This window comes from Phoxinus phoxinus (assembly GCF_949152265.1).
Source record: "Phoxinus phoxinus genome assembly, chromosome: 2".
Classification (NCBI taxonomy): domain Eukaryota; kingdom Metazoa; phylum Chordata; class Actinopteri; order Cypriniformes; family Leuciscidae; genus Phoxinus; species Phoxinus phoxinus.
The window spans coordinates 33,365,165-33,377,737 of record NC_136877.1 but is presented as its reverse complement, the minus strand read 5'-3'; the positions used below and the strand labels follow the sequence as shown (position 1 = coordinate 33,377,737).

At 34.7% G+C, this 12,573-nt stretch overlaps 1 protein-coding gene across 2 annotated transcripts in view; it reads left to right on the top strand.

The window, feature by feature from the left end:
- bbox1 (butyrobetaine (gamma), 2-oxoglutarate dioxygenase (gamma-butyrobetaine hydroxylase) 1) overlaps positions 1-12,573 on the top strand; it is a 40,678-nt gene that overhangs the window by 23,985 nt on the left and 4,120 nt on the right. For both annotated transcript variants that reach the window (XM_079586224.1, XM_079586225.1), the window contains one exon: positions 8,851-9,049. In XM_079586224.1, coding sequence (XP_079442350.1) covers positions 8,851-9,049 — 199 coding nt within the window. The remainder of the gene's footprint in view (positions 1-8,850; positions 9,050-12,573) is intronic.

Genomic DNA, 12,573 nt, shown 5'->3' with positions numbered 1-12,573 from the left:
TTACTTTAATATTTCACAAGTTCTCAAAAAAACAAGCATGTGGAGGTATAGATAATTTCATTCTTAAATGAAATCAAGCATTACAACATTTTCTGATGTGTTATTAACGAAATATGGTACCCAGAATATGCACCTTTATTTGCCGACAAAGCATACTGGAGGTGTCATTACTTTAGTATTTCACAAGTTCTCAAAAAAACAAGCACGTGGAGGTATAGATAATTTAATTCTTAAACGAAATCTTGCATTACAACACTTTCTGATGTGTTATTAACGAAATATGGTACCCAGAATATGCACCTTTATTTGCCGACAAAGCATACTGGAGGTGTCATTACTTTAGTATTTCACAAGTTCTCAAAAAAACAAGCACGTGGAGGTATAGATAATTTAATTCTTAAACGAAATCTTGCATTACAACACTTTCTGATGTGTTATTAACGAAATATGGTACCCAGAATATGCACCTTTATTTGCCGACAAAGCATACTGGAGGTGTCATTACTTTAGTATTTCACAAGTTCTCAAAAAAACAAGCACGTGGAGGTATAGATAATTTAATTCTTAAACGAAATCTTGCATTACAACATTTTCTGATGTGTTATTATTACGAAATATGGTACCCAGAACATGCACCTTTATTTGCCGACAAAGCAGACTGGAGGTGTCATTACTTTAGTATTTCTCAAGTTCTCAAAAAAACAAGCATGTGGAGGTATAGATAATTTCATTATTAACTGAAATCAAGCATTACAACACTTTCTGATGTGTTATTAACGAAATATGGTACCCAGAATATGCACCTTTATTTGCCGACAAAGCATACTGGAGGTGTCATTAATTTAGTATTTCTCAAGTTCTTAAAAAAACAAGCATGTGGAGGTATAGATAATTTCATTATTAACTGAAATCAAGCATTACAACATTTTCTGATGTATTATTATTGAAATATGGTACCCAGAATATGCCTCTCCATGCAGCTTTGTGTGCCGACGATGCATACTGGAGGTGTCATTACTTTAATATTTCACAAGTTCTCAAAAAAACAAGCATGTGGAGGTATAGATAATTTCATTATTAACTGAAATCAAGCATTACAACACTTTCTGATCTGTTATTAACGAAAAATGGTACCCAGAATATGCCTCTCCATGCAGCTTTGTGTGCCGACAAAGCAGACTGGAGGTGTCATTACTTTAGTATTTCACAAGTTCTCAAAAAAACAAGCATGTGGAGGTATAGATAATTTCATTCTTAAACGAAATCTTGCATTACAACATTTTCTGATGTGTTATTAACGAAATATGGTACCCAGAACATGCACCTTTATTTGCCGACAAAGCATACTGGAGGTGTCATTACTTAAGTATTTCTCAAGTTCTCAAAAAAAACAAGCATGTGGAGGTATAGATAATTTCATTATTAACTGAAATCAAGCATTACAACACTTTCTGATGTGTTATTAACGAAATATGGTACCCAGAATATGCCTCTCCATGCAGCTTTGTGTGCCGACGATGCATACTGGAGGTGTCATTACTTTAATATTTCACAAGTTCTCAAAAAAACAAGCATGTGGAGGTATAGATAATTTCATTATTAACTGAAATCAAGCATTACAACACTTTCTGATGTGTTATTAACGAAAAATGGTACCCATAATATGCCTCTCCATGCAGCTTTGTGTGCCGACAAAGCAGACTGGAGGTGTCATTACTTTAGTATTTCTCAAGTTCTCAAAAAAACAAGCACGTAGAGGAATAGATCATTTCATTCTTAAATGAAATCAAGCATTACAACACTTTTTGATGTGGTATTGTTGAATTATGCTACCCTGAACATGCCATTCCACACAACTGTATGGGCCGACTTGAGTAATTAATGATTTCATATATTCTCAAAAAGGAGGCTGTACAGGGCTAGATAAACTTTCACTGAAGAGTATGCACACACAGCATATATGACTCTCTTTAATCAGCGGTTTCTGTGTCTGAAGAAGCCAGAAAGACGATACTTTTGTATAATATTTATCACCTCAATCCAGTGTTCTAATGCTTGATTTCGTTTAAGAATGAAATGATCTATACCTCCACATGCTTGTTTTTTGAGAACTTGTGAAATATTAAAGTAATGACACCTCCAGTATGCATCGTCGGCACACAAAGCTGCATGGAGAGGCATATTCTGGGTACCATATTTCGTTAATAACACATCAGAAAGTGTTGTAATGCAAGATTTCGTTTAAGAATGAAATTATATATTCCTCTACGTCTACGTGCTTATTTTTTTAAGAACTTGAGAAATACTAAATTAATGACACCTCCAGTATGCTTTGTCGGCAAATAAAGTTGCATGTTCTGGGCACCATATTTCGTTAATAACACATCAGAAAGTGTTGTAATGCAAAATTTCGTTTAAGAATGAAATTATCTATTCCTCCACGTGCTTGTTTTTTTAAGAACTTGAGAAATACTAAATTAATGACACCTCCAGTATGCTTTGTCGGCAAATAAAGTTGCATGTTCTGGGCACCATATTTCGTTAATAACACATCAGAAAGTGTTGTAATGCAAGATTTCGTTTAAGAATGAAATTATCTATACCTCCACATGCTTGTTTTTTTGAGAACTTGTGAAATATTAAAGTAATGACACCTCCAGTATGCATCGTCGGCACACAAAGCTGCATGGAGAGGCATATTCTGGGTACCATATTTCGTTAATAACACATCAGAAAGGGTTGTAATGCAAGATTTCGTTTAAGAATGAAATGATCTATACTTCTATGTGCTTGTTTTTTTGAGAACTTGAGAACTACTAAAGTAATGACACTTCCAGTATGCTTTGTGGGCAAATAAAGTTGCATGTTTTGGGCACCATATTTCGTTAATAATACATCAGAAAGTGTTGTAATGCGAGATTTCGTTTAAGAATTAAATGATCTATTCCTCTACGTGCTTGTTTTTTTGAGAAATTGTGAAATACTAAAGTAATGACACCTCCAGTATGCTTTGTCGGCAAATAAAGGTGCATGTTCTGGGTACCATATTTCGTTAATAACACATCAGAGAGTGTTGTAATGCTTGATTTCAGTTAATAATGAAATGATCTATACCTCCACATGCTTGTTTTTTTGAGAACTTGTGAAATACTAAAGTAATGACACCTCCAGTCTGCTTTGTCGGCACACAAAGCTGCATGGAGAGGCATATTCTGGGTACCATATTTCGTTAATAACACATCAGGAAGTGTTGTAATGCTTGATTTCAGTTAATAATGAAATTATCTATACCTCCACATGCTTGTTTTTTTGAGAACTTGTGAAATACTAAAGTAATGACACCTCCAGTCTGCTTTGTCGGCACACAAAGCTGCATGGAGAGGCATATTCTGGGTACCATATTTACGGTAATAACACATCAGAAAATGTTGTAATGCTTGATTTCGTTTAAGAATGAAATTATCTATACTTCCACATGCTTGTTTTTTTAAGAACTTGAGAAATACTAAAGTAATGACACCTCCAGTATGCTTTGTCGGCAAATAAAGGTGCATATTCTGGGTACCATATTTCGTTAATAACACATCAGAAAGTGTTGTAATGCTTGATTTCATTTAATAATGAAATTATCTATACCTCCACATGCTTGTTTTTTTGAGAACTTGTGAAATACTAAAGTAATGACACCTCCAGTCTGCTTTGTCGGCACACAAAGCTGCATGGAGAGGCATATTCTGGGTACCATATTTCGTTAATAACACATCAGAAAGTGTTGTAATGCTTAATTTCAGTTAATAATGAAATTATCTATACCTCCACATGCTTGTTTTTTTGAGAACTTGTGAAATACTAAAGTAATGACACCTCCAGTCTGCTTTGTCGGCACACAAAGCTGCATGGAGAGGCATATTCTGGGTACCATATTTCAATAATGATACATCAGAAAATGTTGTAATGCTTGATTTCAGTTAATAATGAAATGATCTATACCTCCACATGCTTGTTTTTCGAGAACTTGTGAAATATTAAAGTAATGACACCTCCAGTATGCATCGTCAGCACACAAAGCTGCATGGAGAGGAATATTCTGGGTACCATATTTCAATAATAACACATCAGAAAATGTTGTAATGCTTGATTTCGTTTAAGAATGAAATTATCTATACTTCCACATGCTTGTTTTTTTAAGAACTTGAGAAATACTAAAGTAATGACACCTCCAGTATGCTTTGTCGGCAAATAAAGGTGCATATTCTGGGTACCATATTTCGTTAATAACACATCAGAAAGTGTTGTAATGCTTGATTTCAGTTAATAATGAAATTATCTATACTTCCACATGCTTGTTTTTTTGAGAACTTGTGAAATACTAAAGTAATGACACCTCCAGTCTGCTTTGTCGGCACACAAAGCTGCATGGAGAGGCACATTCTGGGTACCATATTTCGTTAATAACACATCAGAAAGTGTTGTAATGCTTGATTTCAGTTAATAATGAAATTATCTATACCTCCACATGCTTGTTTTTTTGAGAACTTGTGAAATACTAAAGTAATGACACCTCCAGTCTGCTTTGTCGGCACACAAAGCTGCATGGAGAGGCATATTCTGGGTACCATATTTCAATAATAACAAATCAGGAAGTGTTGTAATGCAAGATTTCATTTAAGAATGAAATTATCTATACTTCCACATGCTTGTTTTTTTAAGAACTTGAGAAATACTAAAGTAATGACACCTCCAGTATGCTTTGTCGGCAAATAAAGGTGCATATTCTGGGTACCATATTTCGTTAATAACACATCAGAAAGTGTTGTAATGCAAGATTTCGTTTAAGAATGAAATGATCTATACTTCTATGTGCTAGTTTTTTTGAGAACTTGAGAAATATTAAAGTAATGACACTTCCAGTATGCTTTGTCGGCAAATAAAGGTGCATATTCTGGGTACCATATTTCGTTAATAACACATCAGAAAGTGTTGTAATGCAAGATTTCGTTTAAGAATGAAATTATCTATTCCTCCACGTGCTTGTTTTTTTGAGAACTTGAGAAATACTAAAGTAATGACACCTCCAGTCTGCTTTGTCGGCACACAAAGCTGCATGGAGAGGCATATTCTGGGTACCATATTTCGTTAATAACACATCAGAAAGTGTTGTAATGCTTGATTTCAGTTAATAATGAAATTATCTATACCTCCACATGCTTGTTTTTTTGAGAACTTGTGAAATACTAAAGTAATGACACCTCCAGTCTGCTTTGTCGGCACACAAAGCTGCATGGAGAGGCATATTCTGGGTACCATTTTTTGTTAATAACACATCAGAAAGTGTTGTAATGCTTGATTTCAGTTAATAATGAAATTATCTATACCTCCACATGCTTGTTTTTTTGAGAACTTGTGAAATATTAAAGTAATGACACCTCCAGTATGCATCGTCGGCACACAAAGCTGCATGGAGAGGCATATTCTGGGTACCATATTTCAATAATAATACATCAGAAAATGTTGTAATGCTTGATTTCAGTTAATAATGAAACGATCTATACCTCCACATGCTTGTTTTTTTGAGAACTTGTGAAATACTAAAGTAATGACACCTCCAGTCTGCTTTGTCGGCACACAAAGCTGCATGGAGAGGCATATTCTGGGTACCATTTTTCGTTAATAACACATCAGAAAGTGTTGTAATGCTTGATTTCAGTTAATAATGAAATTATCTATACCTCCACATGCTTGTTTTTTTGAGAACTTGTGAAATATTAAAGTAATGACACCTCCAGTATGCATCGTCGGCACACAAAGCTGCATGGAGAGGCATATTCTGGGTACCATATTTCGTTAATAACACATCAGAAAATGTTGTAATGCTTGATTTCAGTTAATAATGAAATTATCTATACCTCCACATGCTTGTTTTTTTTGAGAACTTGTGAAATACTAAAGTAATGACACCTCCAGTCTGCTTTGTCGGCACACAAAGCTGCATGGAGAGGCATATTCTGGGTACCATATTTCGTTAATAACACATCAGAAAGTGTTGTAATGCTTGATTTCATTTAATAATGAAATTATCTATACTTCCACATGCTTGTTTTTTTGAGAACTTGAGAAATACTAAAGTAATGACACCTCCAGTATGCTTTGTCGGCAAATAAAGGTGCATGGTCTGGGTACCATATTTCGTTAATAACACATCAGAAAATGTTGTAATGCAAGATTTTGTTTAAGAATGAAATGATCTATACGTCCACATGCTTGTTTTTTTGAGAACTTGTGAAATATTAAAGTAATGACACCTCCAGTATGCATCGTCAGCACACAAAGCTGCATGGAGAGGCATATTCTGGGTACCATATTTCAATAATAACAAATCAGGAAGTGTTGTAATGCAAGATTTCATTTAAGAATGAAATTATCTATACTTCCACATGCTTGTTTTTTTTGAGAACTTGAGAAATACTTAAGTAATGACACCTCCAGTATGCTTTGTCGGCAAATAAAGGTGCATATTCTGGGTACCATATTTCGTTAATAACACATCAGAAAGTGTTGTAATGCAAGATTTCGTTTAAGAATGAAATTATCTATTCCTCCACGTGCTTGTTTTTTTGAGAACTTGAGAAATATTAAAGTAATGACACCTCCAGTATGCTTTGTCGGCAAATAAAGATGCATGTTCTGGGCACCATATTTTGTTAATAACACATCAGAAAATGTTATAATGCAAGATTTCGTTTAAGAATGAAATGATCTATACCTCCACGTGCTTGTTTTTTTGAGAACTTGTGAAATACTAAAGTAATGACACCTCCGGTATGCTTTGTCGGCAAATAAAGTTCCATGTTCTGGGCACCATATTTTGTTAATAACACATCAGAAAGTGTTGTAATGCAAGATTTCGTTTAAGAATGAAATTATCTATTCCTCTACGTGCTTGTTTTTTTGAGAACTTGTGAAATACTAAAGTAATGACACCTCCAGTATGCTTTGTCGGCAAATAAAGTTGCATATTCTGGGTACCATATTTCGTTAATAACACATCAGAAAATGTTGTAATGCTTGATTTCATTTAAGAATGAAATTATCTATACTTCCACATGCTTGTTTTTTTGAGAACTTGTGACATACTAAAGTAATGACACCTCCAGTATGCATCGTCGGCACACAAAGCTGCATGTGGCATATTCTGGGTACCATATTTCAACAATAATCAAGTATATATGTATATATATGTGTGTGTGTGTGTGTGTGTGTGTGTGTGTGTGTGTGTGTGTGTGTGTGTGTGTGTGTGTGTGTGTGTGTGTGTGTGTGTGTGTGTGTGTGTGTATACATACACATCAGAAAATGTTGTAATGCAAGATTTTGTTTAAGAATTAAATTATCTAGACCTCTACGTATATATATATATTCAACATTTTCTGATGTGTATGTATACACACACACACACACACACACACATATATATTTATATATATATATATATTAGGGATGGGCAACGATTAATCGCATCAAAAATAAAAGTTTGTGTTTAAATAATATTTGTATGTGTACTGTGTATAATTATTTTGTATATATAAATACACACACATGCATACATTTAAGAAAAATGATTATATGTATATATTATATGTTATTTATATATAAAATATTTAGATATATATAATATAAATGATGTATAAATATATACATGCGAATAGTTCATATATATATATATATATATATATATATATATATATATATGCATATGTGTGTATTTATATATACAAAATAATTAATTGTACACACACATATAAATATATATATATATATATATATATATATATATATATATATATATATATATATAAATTATATATATATAAATATATGTGTGTGTGTGTGTGTGTGTGTGTGTGTGTGTGTGTGTGTGTGTGTGTGTGTGTGTGTGTGTGTGTGTGTGTGTGTGTGTGTGTGTGTGGAAGAAATGGAACTTAAATACAAAATAAGTACTCTGGTTGAATTTACCAGGTAGCTTACACCATTTATAGAGGCAGACAAGATAATATTTTCAGGAATATTTATTTTCACTGTTAAATGAGAAATGCTGCCCCATCCACAGGCTCATAATTCACGTACAACTGTTCCTTTAAGAAATACTGCCAAAAGCATCGAGGGGGAGGGGTTAACTACCATCCAACATTTTTAAGGTGGAACGAATAGTTCGACGAATAAGGAGCTGGCGAAAAAGGAGCTGGAGTCAGCCTCGTTCCATCCATAGCCATCTTGCAATGTTTACTAATGACTAATGTCATCTCGCCTCTGGCCCGCCTATATCAGATAACCCGATGTGATTGGTGCAGCTCAGATAGAGGGGCATATTTAATGAGCATTATTATTCGACACCAGAGTGAACTCGCTGAGCAAATTCAAATTGTGCTCTCGCGAGAACTCTGGATTTCCAGGGTATGTTCGTGGGGGAACTGTTGGAGGTTTGTGGGTTGATGAAAAGTAAATAAATCATCAAATCATAAAAATATAAAATTATGAAAATAAAAAAAATAATTTTATGTACAGTAGGCCTATATATTTATTTACCTGCATGTCATGTGACTATTAACCGTCTTCAGAAAACTTTGATCACGGAATTGTGTTTTTACATTATTTAAATGTATCTTCTCCGTTTTAAACATTTTAGTTAATGGGCTTGGCTGACAAAAGTTTGGGAATCCTTGTTATTGTGTAATGATTGTAGTTCAGGGCCTCTGTTTTCCATGGAAGAACGTTGAATTAAATGAAAGTAAATTAAAGGGTCATTCTAGATGCTAAGTTGTGTAATTGCTTTGTGATGTTGTATCTGTGTTTCAGAGCGTGAGTATTGGGATTCTGGTCTGCAGATCCCCACAGCAGACTTCCAGGAGGTTCTTCATGATGACAAGGCTGCTCTGGCCTGGCTGGAGGCTCTGCGACGCATTGGCATCGTCTACCTGAGGGGGGCTCCCGCGGAGAAGGGCCAGGTGGCCAGACTGAGCCAGAGAATCGGCTATCTACGCCTCACCTTTTACGGGTACGGTCTGTAGCTTTGGCTGTTCTCTAATGAAAGGATTGCAATGTTTATATTTAGATTGATTTAACAATTGGATTATTGAGCAAAAACACAAACAGAAGTTGCAAATACATTCATTTTAATAGTGCAGACCTTTTATAGAAATATTATAGTAATAGGAGTCATTCTTATACTGCTGACATTAGTACATGATCAAGAACAGTTTGAAAATCTTCTTGGTGGTTCTTTGACTGCATATTTGTATAGTGCAAATATATGTAATCTGTCACTGGAAACTATATGAAAAATAATTATGCGCATTCCAAACAGTGGTCGCAGGCAGTACAGTAAGTTTCTCAAAAATACCATTTCAGAAATTGTTAAACTGATTTTGAACATCTGTGACTCTATGTTTACACCAAAAACTGGGCAAAACTGCCAATTATGCCAGAACTGTCATTCTCACTCCAAGATCTACAAAGAAAGACAAATAACCCGCTGCAAAGGGCACAAACCCATCAGTCATCATGGAAAACTAATATGGTGTGATGAGTAATGTGGTCTGATCTTTCACCAAATGCTTCACATCTGGACAGGTTTATAATGGAAGGAAATGAAAAAGTCCCTCAACCCACAGTGTCTGTTGAGAACGTGGTAGGGGGTCTGTAGTGGCACGGGCACCCGTCTCATTAGGTCTGAGGATTCTTTCTGACGGCCAAGGAATACAAGGCCATTTAAAGGACCTATTTTGAATAAGTAATTATTTCACGACAGTTAAAAAAGTACGTTCTATATAGTATGAATGTGTGTAGAATGTAATTTGGACGTGTTACATTCGCCAGGTTCGCCATTCGCTTCACTGTCATGCACAAATCCTCTCCCGTGGCCTCATGGGATAGTACAGTGTCCATCAAATGCACGCTTCAGAATCTCACCAAAAGTAGTAGGTCATCCGCGTACTTTTTGCCTATTCTTTTGCTGTATAAATATTGTGAATTCGGACATACCGGTACTACTTTTGTCACATACTGTTTTTCGCCTGCTATATATAGTAGGGAAGTATGCTATTTCGGATGCAGCCCTGGTGTTTTGGGGGTTGGTATAAAATAATCATTATTTTATTTCCACAATGTAAAATAATAACTTTCTATTTTAATATAATATATTAAAATGTAATTTAATTCTGTGATGGCAAAGCTGTCACATGACCATTCAGAAATCATTCTAATATGCTGATTTGATGCTCAAGAAATATTTATTATTATCAATGTTGAAAACGTTTGTGCTGCAAAATATTGTTGTGGAAACCATGATGCATTCATTCATAATTCTTTATGAACAAAAAGTTCAAAAGAACAACATTTATTTGAAAAGTATCTTTTCTAATATTAAATGTCTTTACTGTCACTTTTGATTAACTTAATGCATCCTTGTTGAATCAAAAACATTTTTTTTTTTATCTTACTGACTCCAAGCTATCCATACGCGTGCATACAGTATAAGCTAGCTTTCTTGAACACCAAAACTTTCACAGCATTTTAAGAAAAACTAAAAACTATTATAAAGGCAAGGCTAAAAACTATTTTTCACCATTAAATAAATGGCTGATATGACTTAAATTAGACTACAGATAAAGGTAAATGCCACACACATCTTGGCTTTTGACCTGGGAGTGAAGTAGTGTGTCAAATTGGTAATGCAACCATAGAGTCGGTCCATAAGGCTGTTCCGTTAAAGATTACCATGGATATCACGGTATGAGTCATCCGTCTACCACCATTTGATGAAAGCATTTTATCCTGTAACTTTTGGCCAACAATCAGAACAATATTCCGTTTTCAGAAAACTGCCTCTGAGAGCATCTAAATGAGAGATGACGTGAAAGAGCTTTGCTTTACAGTCAGTTAATCTTGTTCCATTTGCTCTAGATTCAGTGGAAGATGATTAGTGAGCCCAAAGTCAAACCATTTCAAACCAATACAATTCTGATTTATTTGTCTTGCCAGACAACAAAGCCTTTCAATAGAACATACAGAGAAAACAATTTTCAGGGAAGGGTGAGTGTATGGAAATCACAGCCTGGGACAGATAGACTGTCAGATAGACAGATAGAGGATCTGAAGAGAAGAGAGAACAGAAACAGACACACTGTGAGCTTCTGGCTGTATAAACACAAAGTCCTGCATGAGAGCTCCCTCTCAGCTGACACCTGCTAAGTGACAGGCAAAGTGATTTAACACCATGCTAGTCCCAGGAGCTCAGTCAAACTGGACAAAAAGCAGCTTTACCTGACCCAGACTGGAACAAAAAGCATTGCATCTGCCAAATCAAGACTTCATTGGCTAGGGATGTTCTGGTTGAAAGAGGGGACCGTGGTGTGTCTCACATGGAGGATTCTGGTCGAATACAGTCTGAACGATCTTATTGAGACCACCAATCTGCCTCGTTTCAGTTTAAAAAAGCCACACATACTGTACCCCTCTTCCATGATTCCCGTTCCTTCCTTTGTTCTCACGTAAATGCGTCGCTATAGCATGCAGTGTGTTTATCGTGCAATTCATACGCGAAAATGTGTTTTTACGTGCATATGATACGCAGTTTTCACGATAAACACTGCGTGCTATAGAGACGCATTTAGTGTGATCGGGTTGGTCAAACAGTTAAATTTCAAATAGTGTCTCATTAGGAACTGAATCATTCTGTTAGTTCAGCTAGCTCTGGATAAGCAAACTTGGTACAATAACAAATAATAAAAAAGCAAATGTAGATTATGAAATGATGCTACAGTTGTTAAAGTACTACAGATACTTTAACTGCAGTAAAGTGCTGTTTTCCAGTAAAAAAGAGAATCAAAATTGTGTACTTGTATAGTGTCTTAAATGATGCACTATTTATTTATTTTTATTTGTTTTTTTTAATCAGGGACAATACACATTAATAATACATGACACTGGAAAATGTGCCCAAAAAACTATTGTGCACTTACACTGCACTTCTAAGGTTATTTTGTCATCCAGCTTCACAGACTAATAGCCCCTCTCTTTCTGCTACGTAATTAATGCTGCGACAGTTGAGTTAATGAAGTGTCCAACATTCCACACTTCCAAACTTTTGTTTCAGTTTAATAAGTGCATCATCCGGGTATAGAATATAGAATAGTAGTGCATACAGTAAGTACACAGATTGGGACACACCTTTGTGATTAGAGAATCTATTAATATCTATTAAGTTTATTTTTAATTTCTCAACTTTTTAAAGCATACATCTAACAATTTAGGCTTAAAACAAGAAGAAGAAAATGTAATTGGAAAAAAAAAAAAAAAAAAAAATCATATTAAAAAATATAATTGATTTATTTAATGAAAACTAATTTTATTGTCTTACACAGTTTTGCTTCTGTAAGTAAGTATTTTTAAATTAAAATACCAGACACAAATACCAGAGATTTATTTTACTTTTTTTTTTTTTTTGCAATGAGCAGGTTCATCTAGAATTCACCATCATCATAAAAAAGAAAAAAGTTCTCGCAGTGTGTTGCCATAACA